Source organism: Solanum tuberosum, unplaced genomic scaffold, assembly GCF_000226075.1.
Source record: "Solanum tuberosum cultivar DM 1-3 516 R44 unplaced genomic scaffold, SolTub_3.0 scf00280, whole genome shotgun sequence".
Classification (NCBI taxonomy): Eukaryota; Viridiplantae; Streptophyta; class Magnoliopsida; order Solanales; family Solanaceae; genus Solanum; species Solanum tuberosum.
The window spans coordinates 188,313-210,263 of NW_006239205.1; the positions used below are offsets into that span (position 1 = coordinate 188,313).

Sequence of the window (21,951 nt, forward strand, 5' to 3'; positions counted from 1 at the left end):
TCTCTCATCTATGTATATATGTAAATATTCTATTTTGAGACTCGAGTTGCCTTTTTGGCCAGATTCTTTTCAGTTGAGTTGTTTTATGTCTTTGCATGGCATTGAGTTATTCTGTTGAGTTAGGTTTCCGCTGAGTTAAGAAAGTCAGGCCAAGGGTTCGCTTGGGGCCAGAAATGGTCTCCGGGTGCCGGTCCCGCCCAGGGCGTAGGCTCGGGCGTGACATATATATATATATATATTTGATGAAGTTCTTAATATTAATATATTATTTGAACAAAAGTTACGGAGTATATAACTGAACTTGTATATAGACTTTGTTGGAGTCTTACATCGGGGGTATTAGAGGTCCTTGACCCCCTTATATGATTTTGAGTAGGGGTGTACAAAACCGAATCGAAAACCGAATCAAATCACAAATCGAGAAAAAAACTTAACTAGTGATTGGTTTGACTTGCTTTGGTATTGAAAAAAAAATCGACTATATTTGGGTTGGTTTGGTTTTAACTAAAAAAAATAACCCGAGACCAAACCAACCCGACATTAGATTTATAATTTTAAAATTTTATTTTATACACAAAAATATTTACTTTGATATAATTTTTAAATATTTCTTATACTTTTTCATAGTTTTTATCTTTTAATATATTATTTCAAGTTTGAAACTTAGAATTCTGAATGATTCAATAAAGATTATAGTCCAGAGATGTTGATAATTATAATAAAGCTTAAATCAAAATCAAATAAATACTAATGCAAAAAGAAAATCAATTCAACATTAAGAATGACAATAATATTGAATATTTGTTCTTTGATTTTACATTGGTTTAGACAATTCAAATACATAATCTAATTTTTAATTTCCTTTAATATTTAGTCATGTAACTAATACTTATTAAGCTTATTTTAGCATGATTTATTACTTTTAAATTATGATCATTTTCATTATGACTTGTTAATTTGCAATAATTGTTTTACGCGATTTCATTATTATGATTTTTTTGTTGGATATTTTAGTGTCATTACTTATATAATATTTTGTGTTATTTTTCTTAAGAAACACCTTAGATAGTTGTATTTTGGTAGGACTAAAAAAATATTTGAAGTACAAGTAAATTATATGTTTGTATGAATACTTTACCGGAAAAACTCAAAAATCCGAAAGAAACCGAAAAAAACCAAAAAAACCTGAGGTTGAAAAACCAGAGTTTTATTAGTTTGGTTTGGTTAATAGATTTAAAAATCTGACACAAATGATTTGGTTTGATATTTTGAAAAACCCCGAACCAACCCCGGTCATGTTACTCCCCCTAAATTTTTGAGTAAATTCTTCCCCTTCTAAACAAGTTTTTGGGATTGAGTAAGGTCTAATATTTATTTTTTAATCATAATATCAAAGTCATACTAATTCCAATTTTTTTTTTTTCAATGTTGGACCTCCCATTTTATATTGTACACTCTCCATATGTACAATCATGAGCATACCCCCATCCCCACTTCGATGGGATTAGGGGTATTTGGTTTCCTTTTATGGTCTTTATTAAGTCCCACATCCGTAGGCTAAAGAAAATATCAAGATATGTATCATCTACAAAGCAAACTCTTAAATATATTAGACTAAGAGCTCGAATGAATTGACTGAAAATGCTTTTAAGTAAAAAAAAATATAGCTACTTTAGGTTTTTAACTTTATAAGTCATTTTAAATTTGTTTTAACTTATTTTTAATTATGTCAAACACTTCCAAAAATTGAAAATAACTTGAATATATATTTGACCAACTTTTAAGTCAATTCAAACATGCTCTAAATTGGATAAATTAAACGTACAATCATGCATAAGATAAGAATATTTATTTATATACCTACACATCATAAAATCAAGTCAATTTTACTTTTTTAATTGCATATAAATAACTTAATTATATTCGTACCATCTTAAGGGTCACCTTCTCATTACATCAAATCACTTAATTATACTCAAATTTAGTGGATCCGTTTAATTTGTATATAAAATTAATTAAACCATATAGATATTGTTCAATACGCAAACAAAAATGCTTTCGATAAATCCTTGTTTATATTACTCATGATTACTTTCGAATGAAACGTATATGAATATCTTCTTTCGAGATTAGCACAACACTATTTTGAATAAAGAAAACTCTTTTTGGCCAGAAAATTTGGCCAGAATTTAATCAAAATGATATTTTTTTAATGTTATTTTATCATTTTAAATATTTTTATCCTTTTAAATTTAATTCATTTTAATTAAAATATGGAAAAAACATCAATTTATATTTATTTTTTAAAAAATATTATAATTTTTTTAATTTTTTAGCCAAATTCTGGCCAAACTTTCTGGGCATTTATCACTTCCCTTTGAATAATTAATGTTTGATAAAAAAAAAAATTAACATATCATAAACTCAAAGAACAAGCTATCTATTAATTTCGATTTTTTTTTTGGTTTGATTTGGTTTATAGATTTAAAAATCCGACAGAAATAGTTTGGTTTGATATTTGAAAAATCCGAACCAACCCGGTCATGTACAACCCTAATTTTGAGTAATCTTCCCCTTCTAAACAAGTTTTTGGGATTGAGTTAGGTCTAATATTTATTTTTCAATCATAATATCAGAGTAATACTAATTCCAATTTATTTTTTTCAATGTTGGACCTCCCATTTTACATTGTACACTCTCCAGATATACGATCATGAGCATACCCCCATCCCCACTTCGATGGGATTAGGGGTATTTGGTTTCCTTTTATGGTCTTTATTAAGTCCCACATCCGTAGGCTAAGGAAAATATCAAGATATGTATCATCTACAAAGAAAACTCTTAAATATATTAGACTAAAAGCTCGTATGGATTGACTAAAAATGCTTTTAAGTAAAAAAAAATATAGCTACTTTAGGTTTTTAACTTTATAAGTCATTTTAAATTTGTTTTAACTTATTTTTAATTATGTCAAACACTTCCAAAAATTGAAAATAACTTGAATATATATTTGACCAACTTTTAAGTCAATTCAAACATGCTCTAAATTGGATAAATTAAACGTACAATCATGCATAAGATAAGAATATTTATTTATATACCTACACATCATAAAATCAAGTCAATTTTACTTTTTTAATTGCATATAAATAACTTAATTATATTCGTGCCATCTTAAGGGTCACCTTCTCATTACATCAAATCACTTAATTATACTCAAATTTAGTGGATCCGTTTAATTTGTATATAAAATTAATTAAACCATATAAATATTGATCAATGCCCAAACAAAAATGCTTTCGATAAATCCTTGTTTATATTACTCATGATTACTTTCGAATGAAACGTATATGAATATCTTCTTGCGAGATTAGCACAACACTATTTTGAATAAAGAAAAATCTTTTTGGCCAGAAAATTTGGCTAGAATTTAATCATAATGATATTTTTTTTATGTTATTTTATCATTTTAAATATTTTTTCCTTTTAATTTTAATTCATTTTAATTAAAATATGGAAAAAACATCAATTTATTTTAAAATTTAAAAAAAATATAATTTTTTTTTAATTTTTTAGCCAAATTTTGGCCAAACTTTCTGGCCATTTATCACTTCCCTTTGAATAATTAATGTTTGATAAAAAAAAAATTAACATATTATAAACTCAAAGAACAAGCTGTCTATTAATTTCGAAAATTTTTTTTGATTTTATTTGGTTTATAGATTTAAAAATCCGACATAAATAGTAAGGTTTGATATTTGAAAAACCCAAACCAACCCGGTCATGTACACCCCTAATTTTGAGTAATCTTCCCCTTCTAAACAAGTTTTTGGGATTGAGTTAGGTCTAATATTTATTTTTTAATCATAATATCAGAGTCATACTAATTTCAATTTATTTTTTTCTATGTTGGACCTCCCATTTTATATTGTACACTCTCCAGATGTACGATCATGAACATACCCCCATCTCCACTTCGATGGGATTAGGGGTATTTGGTTTCCTTTTATGGTCTTTATTAAGTCCCACATCCGTAGGCTAAGGAAAATATCAAGATATGTATCATCTACAAATCAAACTCTTAAATATATTAGACTAAGAGCTCGAATGGATTGAAAAAATGCTTTTAAGTAAAAAAATATATAGTTACTATAGGTTTTTAACTTTTTAAGTCATTTTAAATTTGTTTTAACATATTTTTAATTATGTCAAACACTTCCAAAAATTGAAAATAACTTAAAAATATATTTGACCAATTTTTAAGTCAATTCAAATATGTTTTAAATTGGATAAATTAAACGTACAATCATGCATAAGATAAGAATATTTATTTATATACCTACACATCACAAAATCAAGTCAATTTTTCTTTTTTAATTGCATATAAATAACTTAATTATATTCGTACCATCTTAAGGGTCACCTTCTCATTACATCAAATCACTTAATTATACTAGCTCAACTTTAGTGGATCCATTTAATTTGCATATAAAATTAATTAAACTATATAAATATTGTTCAATACGACAGACAAAAATGCTTTCAATAAATCCTTGTTTATACTACTCATGATTACTTTTGAATGAAACGTATATGAATATCTTCTTTCGAGATTATCACAACACTTAAAATAAGGAAAAATCTTTTTAGCCAGAAAATTTAATTAGAATAATATTTTATTTATATTATTTTAAATATTTTTACCCTTTTAACTTTAATACATTTTAATTAAAATATGAAAAAAACATCAATTTATTTTAAAATAAAATAAAAAAATTTAATTTTTTAAATTTTTTAGCCAAATTCTAGCTAAACTTTCTGCCATTTATCACTTCCCTTTGAATAATTAATGTTTGATAAAAAAAAATTTAACATATTATAAACTCAAAGAACAAGCTGTCTATTAATTTCGAGAATTTTCTTTGGTTTGATTTAATTCATAAAATCGAAAAGGGGAGTTACATTTACTATTTATAAAGTTGGTAAGGGAGAGGTATTGAGAATATAATTAAATAATAAAAATGTGTTATTTCACCGTCATTCAAATTTAAAAGAATTTCCACATATTTGATCCATGAAAAAAGAATCAGACCTGCACGTGAGGGGTGATTGTTCAGAATAAATGTTTGTGTTGATATCTTTTATCTTCATTCCAAAAGGCAATTTTCAATCAAAGAAGATTTGATACTAGTATACGGCTCTACCATTGCAACACCAAGTACAATACCTGCATAGACTTGATTTTTTGATTAATTAATTAAATAAAAATTTAAGCGAATTAAAATGAATGAATCATTAACCCGTACAAAACTTAATAGAGTTAACCAACAAGGATTGTAGTAGAGTGGTAAGTACTCCTTCATTCTTAAGCAGATATTTTGAGTTTGAGTCCTTGTGTGTATGGAGTCGCCTTTGTAATTAGGAGCGCTTTACCCCAATATGAGACTTCTCGCGTAAATTCGAATTTAATCGGGCTCCAATGTGAACTTGAACATATGTTCAATGATTAAATGGGAACAAGTCGAACAAACTCTCATTATTAAGTACATGCGTAGAAGTAACAGAAAATTAGGTTTAAAAGGATCACGTCACTTAAGAAATTTGAAAAATGTACGTTAATTCAAATAATTATGCATGAAACACATTTTTATGACTAATTCCATATTAATATTTTGACTTTAAATCATACACAAGTGGATAACCAAGAAGGCAAAAGAAAAATTGAAATATCTTTCTGAAAAAATTCACTGCCGTACCATTTTAATCATTTAAGTTGGGTTAGAAATGAAAAGGTTAACAGTTTAATACAAGGTCTATATATAGAAATATTTTTGAGATAAATATGATATCATATAACGAGAAAAAATGATTATGATAATTTTTATTCTCTTAGTAACTCTTCCTATTGTACTCAATTTCCTAGCCAAAAAGGGTAGGAAAAATGTTATGCCACCTGGTCCATTAGGGCTACCATTTATTGGAAATTTGCATCAATATGATGGTTTAACCCCTCATATTTATTTTTCGAAACTTTCCAAGAAATATGGAAAAATATTTTCATTAAAACTTGGCTCAACTCCAATAGTTGTAATTTCTTCAGCAAAATTAGCAAAAGAAGTATTGAAAATACAAGATTTAACATTTTGTAGTAGACCTTCTTTTCTTGGCCAACAAAAATTGTCTTACAATGGTCATGATATTGCATTCGCGCCTTACAATGACTATTGGAGAGAAATGCGAAAAGTTTGTGTTGTTCATTTGTTCAGTCTCAAAAAAGTACAATCTTTTAGTCCAATTCGTGAAGATGAAGTATCTAGAATGATCACGAAAATATCCCAACAAGCAACTGCTTCCCAAATTACAAATTTGAGTACTTTAGTGATTTCACTAACAAGCACTATTATTTGTAGAGTTGCCTTTGGTATTAGGTATGACGAAGAAGCACATGACAAGAGGAGATTTGATGAACTTTTAGCTGTGACACAAGAAATGAGTGCGCGGTTCTTTTTCACTGATTATTTTCCTTTATTTGGTTGGCTTGATAAATTATTTGGAAATATTAGTAGACTTGAAAAGAATTATAAAGATTTAGATGAGTTTTACGAAGATCTCATTCAACAACATCTTAATTCCAGTAAGCCAAAATCCATGGAAGGGGATATTATTGATCTTTTGCTACAATTGAAGAAAGCGCAATTGACTCCAATTGATCTCACTTTGGACAACATAAAGGCAATTCTCATGGTAAGTGATCAATTATAAATGTCTAAAACCAAATAATTTAAGTTATATATATCGATAGTATACATAATTGCATAAGAAAAACCTATTTCCAAAATTTACGAATTTAGGCTTAATTCATACACACAAGTACTTACTTGCATACACAACTATTTTATAACAATCACTTTCATTTTCCTCTCGATTTGATTATTTTGTAGAATATATTTGTTGGTGGAACAGACACTAGCGCGGCTACAGTAGTATGGGCAATGACAGCCTTAATTAAGAATCCAAAAGTCATGAAGAAGGTTCAAGAAGAAATTAGAAAATCAATTGGGACTAAAGGCTTTGTGAATGAAGATGATGTTCAAAACATGCCTTATCTCAAAGCAGTGATAAAAGAGACATTTAGATTATATCCACCAGCTCCACTTTTAGTGCCAAGAGAAACAATGAAAAAATCCACACTAGAAGGGTATGAAATTCAGCCAGGAACTATAATTCATGTTAACTCTTGGGCGATTGCAAGGGATCCTGAAATATGGGAAAATCCAAAAGAATTTATGCCTGAGAGATTCTTGAATAGCGATATTGATTTCAAAGGCCAAGATTTTGAGTTGCTTCCATTTGGAGCAGGCCGAAGAGGTTGCCCAGGTATTCAATGGAAACGATGATTTTATTGAATCCACACTATTATATATTATACGTGAAAATCTTACATGTTTTTGATCTATAAAAGATTTAAGTTTTGAATTCGTCTTTGTAGGTATTGCACTTGGTGTTGCAACGGTGGATCTCATGCTTTCAAATCTTCTTTATGCATTTGATTGGGAATTGCCTTATGGGATGAAGAAAGAAGATATTGACACAGATGTCATGCCTGGAATTACTATGCACAATAGCAGCGAATTTGAAGAAAATAAGTTTTTTTTTTTTTGAGAAAATATGCATCGATTTTATTTTTGTTTTGTCAGAAGCCCTTTTGGTTAAAATTTTTTTGATGTGCCGTTTTAGTTTTTTTAAAGAAAAAGCAGCGATCTTTAATTAAAAAAAAAATTACAAAAATCGCAGCGATTTTTAATTAATTTTTTTTTTTTTTACAAAATCGCTGCTGAGGCAGCAATTTTTAATTTAAAAAATAAAATAAAATAATTTAGACGAAATCGCTGCTATTTCGTCATTTTGTCAGAGGAAATCGCTGCTGACGCAGCGATTTTACCCTTTTGGCTAAAATAAAAAGTGATGTGCCCTTTTGAATTTTTAACAATTTCTTTTGCCCTTTAGGCTCCGGACTCCAAGTACTTACTTGCCTACACAACTATTTTATAACAATCACTTTCATTTTCCTCTCGATTTGATTATTTTGTAGAATATATTTGTTGGTGGAACAGACACTAGCGCGGCTACAGTAGTATGGGCAATGACAGCCTTAATTAAGAATCCAAAAGTCATGAAGAAGGTTCAAGAAGAAATTAGAAAATCAATTGGGACTAAAGGCTTTGTGAATGAAGATGATGTTCAAAACATGCCTTATCTCAAAGCAGTGATAAAAGAGACATTTAGATTATATCCACCAGCTCCACTTTTAGTGCCAAGAGAAACAATGAAAAAATCCACACTAGAAGGGTATGAAATTCAGCCAGGAACTATAATTCATGTTAACTCTTGGGCGATTGCAAGGGATCCTGAAATATGGGAAAATCCAAAAGAATTTATGCCTGAGAGATTCTTGAATAGCGATATTGATTTCAAAGGCCAAGATTTTGAGTTGCTTCCATTTGGAGCAGGCCGAAGAGGTTGCCCAGGTATTCAATGGAAACGATGATTTTATTGAATCCACACTATTATATATTATACGTGAAAATCTTACATGTTTTTGATCTATAAAAGATTTAAGTTTTGAATTCGTCTTTGTAGGTATTGCACTTGGTGTTGCAACGGTGGATCTCATGCTTTCAAATCTTCTTTATGCATTTGATTGGGAATTGCCTTATGGGATGAAGAAAGAAGATATTGACACAGATGTCATGCCTGGAATTCTTATGCACAAGAAAAATGATCTTTGTCTTGTCCCTAAAAAAATATTTCTAGATTAGCTACATCGATCTCTAGTCATAATTTTATGTCTAATATATCCATTATCACTTCTGTTTGATATATGGTCATGTGGCTTGCCACTTTAATTTTCATTGTAATTTTGTTGCTATTTGCTAATAAAGAGTTGTGTGTTTTCATCTAAAATATTTCGGTGTATGTATTCTTGGTTCAATATATGTTACATAGATAATATATATTTGTATTAGTTCATTTGCATATTCATTTTGAGGCATGCAACGAAGATTTATATAAAATTTATGAATTTCTATAGCGATATCAAATTAATATATCTAAATTACTTCCTAACAAAGAAGCATCTCTTCAACTATGAATTTCTATAGCAATATGTAAAACTTAAGCTATCAATCATTTGTATTCAACCCTCCCTTATTTATTTCTAGTTTTGCTTTGAGTATACCTCGTAAAACTTATTTTGATAATTATTTATGTAAGATGCGCGTTATTGTAGAGATTTGATTTTATAGCTTTAAATAAATTTGTTTTTACGTTTAGGTCATTTTTATATTTATAAGAGAAGGTTTTTACACATAACTTATCTTCTGAAAAAATCATTTCCTCACATTTACTTATTTTATGTGTTTTGCACAACAATGAAAGTAAAATTGTGATTAGGAACTTTAACCAAAACAAAACACAAATTATGTCCTCAATAATATGGTACATATAATTGTTGAATCAAGAACACATTGTATTATTTCACATAAAAAACACACATTTTTTTATGCATTCCCAATCAAATGCATAAAGAAGATTTGAAAGTGTAAGATCCACCATTGCAACACCGAATGTAGTATCCGAAAGACACAAGATTAAAATTTTATAATTTGGAAATTATAAGATTTTTGAAAAATGCTATTTCTATTACTTTTCATGATTTTCACTAAATATATGTAAGTTGAATAAAAAGTTGTGTGTTCAATTAAACTTATAGCATAAATTAATACCAAACAATACATTTAAATGATTTAAAGAGGATTTCATATGAACAAAAGTAAACTCTTTCAAAAAGGCATTCCATTTTGTTTTTTCAAAAAGGCATTCCATTTTGTTTTTCCCTCACATGGAATGAGTCATAAAACCTGCAAAGCCTTTTATATTCTTATGCGTGTGTTTCATTTAAAAAAAAACACAATTAAAAAGCTCATTATTATCATTTATCTGGAAATGATCTAGAAAAGTGAAAATTAATAAATGTGTTTCATTTATTTGTAACCAAAAAAAAAAAGTCCTTTTTTAGAAAAAAATTGAAACCTATTTTCCTTGCATGCATGTGCTTAAATAACGAGAGCTTAGGGTTGATTTTGGAATTACTATTTAAGTCGTGTTTATGATTTATATTTATTAGTCTATCCATTTTAAAATAACTTTAGTATATTTTAATTTCAGCCATATATAATTGCATTCAGTCATTTTTGTTGACTTATAGCTAAAGGTTAGCCATTTTTATCAAAACTTCAATCATACAAAACTTTCAATATAACAATACTTAAACTTGTTCTATAATAAATAGATATGCAAATTAAATAATGATGTTCAAAAATAATATCCGGTAAACATTTAACGTAAGCCTAGCAGTGCCAAAATTGATTCAACCCATTCAATTACTTGCCCACCTTTTAATGGATTGGGCTTGAAAGATTATTTTGATGGGCTATTTTGGAGTTTGGACTAAAATTAAGTTAGCCCAAACACAAACCAACACTTGGGAGGACGTATTAGGTGAGATTAGAGCTGTCAAAATGGGTTTGGCCCGCTAGGTCGGCCCAAATCAACCCTTGAATTAAATGGGATTGGATTTAATTTTTTCAGCCCATTTAGGAACGAGACTTTTTAGCCTAGCCTCATTTGGCCCGCTGGCCTCGTAGGCCCAACCCGCAAGCCTCAGAGGTCAGTCCGTGGGCTGTGAATTTTAAAAATATTTATGGACAAATTACTTAACTACACTCCTTTACTTACCTTAATATCCATTTATCCCTACTTATTTCATAATTTTCAAAAATCCCTTATTTACCTATGTATCCCGTGCACAACGCTATGTATCCCGCTATGTGAAATGTATCAAACGCTATGTATCCTGTGCACAACGCTATGTATCCCGCTATGTGGAATGTATCAAACCTAATGTATCTCGTGCACAACACTATGTATCCCGCAAAAAGTATGAACAGAGGAAAATGTTCTACTATTTTTAGGATTTACAAACAGATTCATTTACTGGTTAAAATTACCACTAATTTAACAGAGGCGCGACTGAGGTTTGTCCTGCTACCGTACAGAGGAGATGTTCAATTCTAATATCATATTTGTCATAGTCCAATCTCACGATATGTATTGTTTTTTTTTACCCATTAACCCTCGTATATTTGTCCCATCATTTTGTCCAAAAGCATACTTACCATGTGAATTTGTATTATTCTTTTATAAAAAATTCCACTTTACTCTCCTATTCTAATGCAAAATTTAATTTTGAATTCCTTTTTCTTGACAATGAACCAATTTTGGACACAAACTAAAGCTTTGACATTTCAGAGTTTATTGCGTTATCAAATTACCTTTGTCTAATTCTCTGAAATCATTAGTGAGACAAATATTTGGACAATTAGAAAAAAATTGATAGAGGACAAAGGTCATTTTTCAAGCTTTAAATTTTGTGGACTGAATTTTCCTGTATCACTTTCATGAAAATCACCATACAGAGAAGAAAAAAAGTTTAGGACATTAAAATTATGGTTGAAAACATTACAATCATGATTTTAGGATCGAATTCACACTGAACATTAGTTAGTTTGACCTCATACTACGAATCAAGCCAAACAAATTAATACAGAAGAAGTACTATAAATGGAAGTAATTGTAGAAAATCTTATTACAAGATATAGAAGATATTTCGAATGACTTTTCGAAACAAAACACATGATGTTGTTTCCACTCTTTGTAGCCCTTCTTATCATCATTATTCTCACTTCCCTTCTTCCTAAAGCCAAAAGGAATGGAAAAAACATTCTACCACCAGGCCCTTTAGGGTTGCCATTCATTGGAAATTTGCATCAATTTGATGGTTTAACCCCTCATCTTTATTTTTGGAAACTTTCCAAAAAATATGGGAAAATTTTCTCATTGAAACTTGGTTCTTCGACTATGATTGTAGTTTCTTCAGCAAATCTAGCAGAAGAAGTAACGAAGACACAAGATTTAGCTTTTTGTAGTCGGCCTTCACTTCTTGGCCAGCAAAAATTGTCTTACAAGGTCAAGATATTGGCTTGTCGCCTTACAATGACTATTGGAGAGAACTTTGAAAAATATGTGTTGTTCATTTATTTAGTCTCAAGAAAGTGCAATATTTTAGTCCAATTCGTGAAGATGAAGTATCAAGAATGATCAAGAAAATATCCCAGAAAGCCGCCACTTCACAAATTACAAATTTGAGCAATATAGTGATTTCACTTACAACTACAATTATTTGTAGAATTGCTTGGCTCTGACTATTTTCCCTCTTAGGATGGATTGATAAACTCTCCGGAAAAATAAATAAACTTGAGAAGAATTTTAAGGATTTGGATGAGTTTTATGAAGGACTCATTGAGCAACATCTCAATCCCAATAGACCAAAATCAATGGAAGGAGATATTATTGATCTTTTGCTTCGATTGCAGAAAGAGAAATCAACTCCAATCGATCTTACTTTGGAAAATATAAAGGCTATTATCATGGTAATGACTAATGAACTACTCTCTTTATGTCTATTTTATATATTTGCTCTAGCCGACTGCTTACACCTAGCTAAACAGTTAACCTTATGAATGAATTAGAAATTGAAGTGAATATTCATATCAATTAATCATTAGTTAGATGTTGAAAGTTGTATATAAGCAAGTCTTTTGTATTGGGAGTTGCCTTCCGGAATGAAATCTTTGTGTCTTGTTCCTAGAAATTATCACTAGAAATTAAACTCTAGTGTTTAAATTAGTTATCCATGTTTAATAATATGGTCGTATGGTTTTATATCTGTCATTTTTCGTTATAAACTTGTAATGGAGTAGTTGTTTCAATAAAATCTCCCTTCTAGTTCCAAAGGATGTCGCAAAAATTTGGTAGCTAATTTACTAATTCTCTAGGAATTAAGTGCATTGGTTATAATCCTATTTTGGTGTAATAAACATGCTACTAACAATGTTCATAAGTTCTTTCTACAGATCATACATATTATTGTTAATTAGCTGAGAATTAACTTTAATTTTGTAAAGCTAGGTACCAAAAAGTATGAACAGAGGAAAATATACTACTATCTTTAGGATTTGCAAACAAATTCATTTCCTGGTTAAAACTACCACTAATTTAACCGAGGTGCGACTGAGGTTTGCCCTGCTACTGTACAGAGGAGGTGTTCAATTCTAATATCATATTTGTCATAGTCCAATGTATTGTTTGTTTTTACCCTCGCATATTTGTCCCATCTTTTTGTCCAAAAGCATACTTAACATGTGAATTTGTATTATTCTTTATATTCTGATGCAAAATTTAATTTTGAATTCCTTTTTCTTGACAATGAATGAATCCCAATTTTGGACACAAACTAAAGGTTTGACATTTCTGAGTTTATTACGTTATCAAATTGCCTTTGTCTAATGTTCTGAAATCATTGGTGAGACAAACAATTGGACAAAGGTCATTTTTCAAGCTTTAATATTGTGGACGGTGGATTACAAAAGTCCACAATCCACATTAATTGTAATGACAAGGCATCTGTTTAATTAAAACTAAAACAAAATATTGTGGACTGAATTTTCCTGTATCATGACTTTCATGAAAATCACCATACAGAGAAGAAAACAAGTTTAGGATATTAACATAATGGTTGAAAACATTACAATCATGGTTTTATGTTCGAATTCACACTGAACATTAGTTAGTTTGACCTCGTACTACGAATCAAGCCAAACAAATTAATATAGAAAAAGTACTATAAATGGAAGTAATTGGAGAAAATCTCATTACAAGATATAGAAGACGTTTCGAGTGACTTTCCCAAAGAAACACATGATGTTGTTTCCACTCTTTGTAGCCATTGTTATCTTCATTATTCCCAGTTTCCTTCTTCCTAAAGGCAAAAGGAATGGAAAAAACATTCTACCACCAGGCCCTTTAGGGTTGCCATTCATTGGAAATCTGCATCAATTTGATGGTTTAACCCCTCATCTCTACTTTTGGAAACTTTCTAAGAAATATGGAAAATATTCTCTTTAAAACTTGGTTCTTCTACTATGATTGTAGTTTCTTCAGCAAATCTTGCAAAAGAGGTAACACAAATACAAGATTTAGCATTTTGTAGTAGATCTTCAATTCTTGGCCAGCAAAAATTGTCTTACAATGGTCAAGATATTGGCTTCTCGCCTTACAATGACTATTGGAGAGAACTTCGAAAAATATGTGTTGTTCATTTATTTAGTCTCAAGAAAGTGCAATATTTTAGTCCAATTCGTGAAGATGAAGTATCAAGAATGATCAAGAAAATCTCCTAGCAAGCCGCCACTTCACAAATTACAAATTTGAGCAATATAGTGATTTCACTTACAACTACAATTATTTATAGAATTGCTTTTGGTGTTAGGTATGATGAAGAAACACGCGAAGTGAGGAGATTTAATGAACTTTTAAAAGTGACGGAGGAAATGTTGGCAGGATTTTTTGTCTCTGACTATTTTCCCCTCTTAGGATGGATTGATAAACTCTCAGGAAAAATAAATAAACTTGAGAAGAATTTTAAGGATTTGGATGAGTTTTATGAAGGACTCTTTGAGCAACATCTCAATCCCAATAGGCCAAAATCAATGGAAGGAGATATTATTGATATTTTGCTTCGATTGAAGAAAGAGAAATCAACTCCAATTGATCTTACATTGGACAACATAAAGGGTATAATCATGGTAACGAACTACTTCATTTGTATCTATTTTATATGACGGTACTGATAAAATTATATATATACTTGCTTACATCGACTGCTTACACCTAGCTAAACAGTTAACCTTACGAATGAATTAAGAAATTGAAGTGAAAAATTAACCTTACGAATGAATTAAAAAATTGAAGTGAATATTCATATCAATTAATCATTAGTTAGATGTTGAAAGTTGTATATAAGCAAGTCTTTTGTATTGTTATATATATATATTTATTGACTTGGTATTAACACTCTGTCATACAACTAAGTTTTTTCCTTAGTCATGTTTGTGACATGATCATAATATAAAGAAACTTTTTTGGTCAGATATTAAGAAGTGCCTTTTTAAACTTGTAATATTAGACATGTTATAACATTTTCTGATATGATTAGGAAAAAATTTCAATTGATATAAAGTGTTGCATTTAATTTTATCCTCACACTTTCTCTTGTAGAATATGCTAGTTGGTGGAACGGACACGAGCGCAGCTGCAGTAGTTTGGGCAATGACAGCCTTGATATCTAAACCAAATGCCATGAAGAAAGTTCAAGCAGAAATTAGAGAATCGGTTGGGGAAAAGTCCATAGTGAATGAAGATAACGTCCAAAATCTTCCATATTTTAAAGCAGTGATAAAAGAAACATTTAGATTGTTTCCACCAGGTCCATTGTTAATAGCAAGAGAGACGATGCAAAATTCCATACTAGAAGGATATGAAATTAAACCAAAAACAATAATTCATGTTAATGTTTGGGCTATTGCAAGGGATCCTGAAATATGGGAAAATCCAGAAGAATTTATACCGGAGAGGTTTCTGAATAGTGATATTGATTTCAAGGGCCAAAATTTTGAACTAATTCCATTTGGAGCAGGCAGAAGAGGGTGCCCGGCTGTGGCACTTGGTGTGACAACTGTGGAACTTGTACTTTCCAATCTTCTTTATGCTTTTGATTGGGAGTTGCCTTCCGGAATGAAAAAAGAAGACATTGACACAGATGTTTTGCCTGGACTTACAATGCATAAGAAAGAACCTTTGTGTCTTGTTCCTAGAAATTATCACTAGAAATTAAACAAGACCAAACTCCAATGTTTAAATTAGTTATCCATGTTTAATAATATGGTCGTATGGTTTTATGTCTATCATTTTTCGTTATAAACTTGTAATGGAGTAGTTGTTTCAATAAAATCTCCCTTCTAGTATGGTAGCTAATTTACTACTCCCTCCGTCCCATTTTATATAAGGTAGTTTGACTCGACACGGAGTTTAAGAAAGAAAGAAAGACTTTTAAAACTTGTGATCCAAAATGAATGATAGAAATTTGTGTGGCTGTAAATCATTTCATTAAGGATAAAATAGATATTTTATAGTTAAATTGTTATTTAATATAGAAATGTGTCATTCTTTTTGGGACTGATTAAAAAGGAAAGTAAGTCACATAAATTGGGACAGAGAGAATAATTCTCTAGGAATTAAATGAACATGGGGATCCTCGATTCCTGTCCAGTGCAATAGTAATAATGAAATCTATAACCTCTATTGTTGCAATCAAATGTATATTATAAGCTCTATTGTTGCAACACCAAGTGCAATACGTGCAAAAACCAGTGTCTTTTTTTGCCAAAAAGCATACTTACCGATTCAGCTTGTGTTATCCCTTATAAAGTTTTTTACTTTACTTTTGTTAGGACCGAAATAATTAAGTGTCATGCGTCACCATGAGTAAGAAGATAAACTAGAAATATACCAAAAGACACAAATATTTAACATGGTTCGATCAATCGACCTATGTCCAAAGAAGAGATAAGCAATCCACTATATAAATATGAGAGTACAAAATTTAAAGAGAAATAACCTCACCCATTCACTCGTAAAATAAAGAGTTTCACACAAGTGATAACGTATCACTTATGTCCCACAAATTCTCTCCCTAGACAATACTTTCAAAGGCTTTAGGACTACATTGTGAATGCTACTGTGTTAGAAGGAATGTGCCTGTATTTATAGAGTCATAAACTTTTTCCTACAAGAAAAGGACTAGCCAAATATGAAGACTTTGTGTTTTCCTTTTAAGAAAAGGAAAACCCATTTATGATAAGAAATTCAGGGCAATATATATCCGACAACTCTCTTATTCCGTTACAAAATTTAATTTAGAATTCTTTTTTTCTTGACAATGAATGAATACAAAAATTTTAGACGTAAATTAAAGCTTCAAAATTCCGTTATCAAATTCCTTTGTCTAATTCTATGTAATTATAATTATAGGTGAGACATTTATCTAGACAAGTGGAAAAAATTGATAAAGGACAAAAAGTCATTTTTTTCAAGCTTCAAATATTGTGGCCTGTGAATTTTCCTGTGTCACTTTCATGAAAATCACCATACAAAAAAGAAAAAAAAAAGTTTAGAATTTTAAAGTAAATGATCATACTATGAAATTAGGATCAAACTACTTCCCAAAATATCAGAAGTGTGTAGTTGATGTTTATATCCTTTTCTTCCTTTAAATTACAATTTTTTTTCTATTTGTCTATTTCTTAAATAAGTATTTTCATCATGATTTAAATTATTATCATAGCCATTGATCCAAAGTTCCACCTTCTTTTACTGTTACTTATAGTATTTTTATGTGAAATTTATTTCAAAATAATTATAGATAAAAATTTATTTCTTTCGTTATCTAAATCAAGCGAGGGAGTACTATAAATGAAAGAAATTGTGGAAAATCTTAATACAAGATATAGAAGACATTTCCAAAAAACACATAATGTTGTTTCCACTAGTTGTAGCCCTTGTTATCATCATTATTCTCAGTTTCCTTCTTCCTAAAGCCAAAAGGAGTGGAAAAAACATTCTACCACCAGGTCCTTTAGGGTTGCCATTCATTGGAAATTTGCATCAATATGATAGTTTAACTCCTCATCTCTACTTTTGGAAACTTTCCAAAAAATATGGGAAAATCTTCTCATTGAAACTTGGTTATTCTACTATGATTATAGTTTCTTCAGCAAATCTAGCAAAAGAAGTAATGAAGACACAAGATTTAGCTTTTTGTAGTCGGCCTTCCCTTCTTGGTCAACAAAAGTTGTCTTACAATGGTCAAGATATCGCTATGTCGCCTTACAATGACTATTGGAGAGAACTTCGAAAAATATGTGTTGTTCATTTATTTAGTCTCAAGAAAGTGCAATATTTTAGTCCAATTTGTGAAGATGAAGTATCAAGAATGATCAAGAAAATCTCCTAGCAAGCCGCCACTTCACAAATTACAAATTTGAGCAATATAGTGATTTCACTTGCAACTACAATTATATAGAATTGCTTTTGGTGTTAGGTATGATGAAGAAACACGCGAAGTGAGGAGATTTAATGAACTTTTAAAAGTGACGGAGGAAATGTTGGCAGGATTTTTTGTCTCTGACTATTTTCCCCTCTTAGGATGGATTGATAAACTCTCAGGAAAAATAAATAAACTTGAGAAGAATTTTAAGGATTTGGATGAGTTTTATGAAGGACTCATTGAGCAACATCTCAATCCCAATAGGCCAAAATCAATGGAAGGTATGTTAAAAATTGTATATAAGCAAGTCTTGTGTATGTATTTATATTAATTGACTAGGTATTAGTACTCTGTCATACAACTAAGTGTTTTTATTCCATGGTCATATTGGTGGTGCAATCATGATATATAGAAAGTTTTTGGTCAAATATTAAGAAATGCCTTTTAAACTTGTAATATTACACATAACCTTTCATGATTAGGAAAACACTTCAGTTGATATATGAAATGTTTCTTATAGTTTTATCCTCCATTCTCACTTGTAGAATATGCTAGTTGGTGGAACGGACACTAGTGCAGCTACAGTAGTTTGGGCAATGACAGCCTTGATAGCCAAACCGAATGCCATGAAGAAAGTTCAAGCAGAAATTAGAGAATCGGTTGGGAAAAAGTTTATAGTGAATGAAGATGATATCCAAGATCTTCCATATTTTAAAGCAGTGATAAAGGAGACATTTAGATTGTATCCACCAGGTCCATTGTTAGTACCAAGAGAGACGATGCAAAATTCCATACTAGAAGGATATGAAATTCAACCAAAAACGATAGTTCATGTTAATTTTTTGGCTATTGCAAGGGATCCTGAAATATGGGAAAATCCAGAAGAATTTATACCGGAAAGGTTCCTGAATAGTGATATTGATTTTAAGGGCCAAAATTTTGAGTTAATTCCATTTGGAGCAGGAAGAAGAGGGTGCCCGGCTATGGCACTTGGTGTGACAACTGTGGAACTTTGTACTTTCCAATCTTCTTTACGCTTTTGATTGGGAGTTGCCTCCTGGAATGAACATAGAAGACATTGATACTGATGTTTTGCTTGGACTTGCTGTGCATAAGAAAGAACCTTTGTGCCTTGTTCCTAGAAATTATCACTAGAAATTAAACAATACCGAACTCCAACATTTAAATTAATTAATAATGTATGCTTTTGTTTGTCATCCGTTTTAATATAAGGTCGTATGGTTTTATGTCTGCCCTTTTTGTTTCCTAAAAAAAAAGTAAATCCATCTTGGAGTAATGGGGAATTTGACATCAATCCTTACCTTGTAAATTAGCAAAGCAAAGTAGAGCACAAGAAGGAGCTTGTAATATAAACTTGTAATGTAGTAGTTGTAATGTAGAAGGAGCTTGTAATATAAACTTGTAATGTAGTAGTTGTAATGTAGAAGGAGCTTGTAATATAAACTTGTAATGTAGTAGTTGTAATGTAGAAGGAGCTTGTAATATAAACTTGTAATGTAGTAGTTGTAATGTAGAAGGAGCTTGTAATATAAACTTGTAATGTAGTAGTTGTAATGTAGAAGGAGCTTGTAATATAAACTTGTAATGTAGTAGTTGTAATGTAGAAGGAGCTTGTAATATAAACTTGTAATGTAGTAGTTGTAATGTAGAAGGAGCTTGTAATATAAACTTGTAATGTAGTAGTTGTAATGTAGAAGGAGCTTGTAATATAAACTTGTAATGTAGTAGTTGTAATGTAGAAGGAGCTTGTAATATAAACTTGTAATGTAGTAGTTGTAATGTAGAAGGAGCTTGTAATATAAACTTGTAATGTAGTAGTTGTAATGTAGAAGGAGCTTGTAATATAAACTTGTAATGTAGTAGTTGTAATGTAGAAGGAGCTTGTAATATAAACTTGTAATGTAGTAGTTGTAATGTAGAAGGAGCTTGTAATATAAACTTGTAATGTAGTAGTTGTAATGTAGAAGGAGCTTGTAATATAAACTTGTAATGTAGTAGTTGTAATGTAGAAGGAGCTTGTAATATAAACTTGTAATGTAGTAGTTGTAATGTAGAAGGAGCTTGTAATATAAACTTGTAATGTAGTAGTTGTTTCAATAAAATTTTCCTTATCGTTGACTTTAGACTCAAAGTTATCCCTTTTATAAGGAGCACTAATTATGCACTTAGAAGGTAGAGAGTGTTGTTTAATATGGCGTAATTATAATTAAAAAGAACAGCTAGAATTCTTCCAATATATAATAATATCTTTGTTTTGGTCCAAAAATAATACAATACAATACATTATATGAATATCCTTATTAGCAATAATAAAAGAAGAAGAAGAAGTTTCCTTGATTTATTTTTGTCGTGAAACTATAATAAGTAGATTTTTAGTTTGTACCCTTTTGAGTGCTTATTAAACATAAATAGGCCAAACTACTCATCAATAGCAAATATTGTTCAGAACATAATTTAAAAAAAATAAAATATAAGCTTTATTATATTCATCTCAAAAAAGGCAATTACATTTATAAGAATTGGAAAGGGGGAAACACTCTTCTTAATATTTCATATTTTTATTCTACATTCTATTCCGCATATCACTATAATAGTCTACATATAACTTTTAGGGACAAGGCAAAGATCATTTTTCTTATGCATAGTAATTCCGCGCAAACTCTCTGTGTCGATATCCTCTATGTTCATCCCAAAAGGCAACTCCCAATCAAATGCATATAGAAGGTTTGATAGTATAAGATCCACTGTTGCAACACCAAGGGCTTGACCTGTAGAGAAACAAATTCAAAATTTTGAGTTTTTTTTTTTTTTTTGAAAATATATGGTTCAAAATTAATATGATCATAACTATATTTCAACTAGTACTTTTCATATTTTTCATGTATAGTTTACGTGAAAATTCTATATAAAAATTGTGGGTTCAATTGAACTTATAATTATATGAATTATGTATATATTCGACATTGAATACCTGGGCAACCTCTCCGCCCTGCTCCAAATGGGATAAATTCAAAATCTTGACCCTTGAAATCAATGTTACTATTCAAGAATCTCTCGGGTATAAATTCTTCTGAATTTTCCCAGTACTCAGAATCTCTTGCAATAGCCCAATAGTTTACACGAATTGTTGTTTTTGGTGGAATATTATACCCTTCTAGTATTGAATTTTGCATTGTCTCTCTTGCCACTAGGATTGGAGCTGGTGGATACAATCTAAATGTCTCTTTTATTACTGCTTTGAGATAAGGCATATTTTGAGTATCATCTTCATTTACAATGCCTTTTTTCTCCACTGATTTTCTAACTTCTTCTTGAACTTTCTTCATGGCTTTGGGGTTCTTCATCAAGGCAGTCATGGCCCAAATTACTGTAATTGCGCTAGTGTCTGTCCCAGCAAGAAATAAATTCTACAAAAACATTCAAGTCAATAGAAAAATAGCAGAGATGAGAGACATGTGTCTTATTTAAAATTCTGCATACATTTAAGCATAACTAATTACCATGAGGATTGCCTTTATGTTATCCAAAGTGAGATTGATTTGAGTTGATTGCTCTTTCCTCAATTGTAGCAAAAGATCAATAATATCTCCTTCCATGGATTTTGGCCTATTGGGATTGTGATGTTGCTCAATGAGTTCTTCATAAAATTCATCCAAACACTTGAAATTCTTCTCAAGTTTATTTTTCAATCCAGTAAGTTTATCGATCCAACTTAAAGAAGGAAAAAAATCGGAGACAAAGAAGCTAGCCAGAATATCTTGTGACTCATTTATAAGTTCATCAAATCTCCTCTTCTCATGTGCTTCTTCATCAAACCTAATACCAAAAGCAACTCTACAAATAATTGTAGTTGTAAGTGAAATCAC

At 30.2% G+C, this 21,951-nt stretch overlaps 2 protein-coding genes and 2 pseudogenes across 2 annotated transcripts; 3 read left to right on the top strand and 1 right to left on the bottom strand.

Annotated features, from left to right (window-relative positions):
* Positions 1-15,983, top strand: part of LOC102590464 (cytochrome P450 83B1-like) — a 42,600-nt pseudogene extending 26,617 nt beyond the window's left edge.
* On the top strand, positions 5,866-9,012 carry LOC102587759 (cytochrome P450 83B1-like). Its single transcript, XM_015314131.1, has 3 exons — positions 5,866-6,744; positions 6,942-7,377; positions 8,641-9,012. Exons 1-3 carry the CDS (start codon positions 5,866-5,868, stop codon positions 8,817-8,819), a joined length of 1,494 nt encoding a protein of 497 aa, XP_015169617.1. The 3' UTR covers positions 8,820-9,012.
* Positions 15,984-17,551: 1,568 nt separating the features above from the next.
* On the top strand, positions 17,552-19,224 carry LOC107062907 (cytochrome P450 83B1-like; annotated as a pseudogene).
* A 1,456-nt stretch (positions 19,225-20,680) lies between these two features.
* Positions 20,681-21,945, bottom strand: LOC107062908 (cytochrome P450 71A1-like). The gene is made up of 3 exons (XM_015314111.1): positions 21,586-21,945; positions 21,048-21,492; positions 20,681-20,853 (listed from the first exon to the last, which is right to left on the bottom strand). The coding sequence occupies exons 1-3, from the start codon at positions 21,679-21,681 to the stop codon at positions 20,681-20,683; spliced, it is 714 nt and encodes a 237-aa protein (XP_015169597.1). The 5' UTR covers positions 21,682-21,945.
* Between the last annotated feature and the right edge of the window lie 6 nt (positions 21,946-21,951).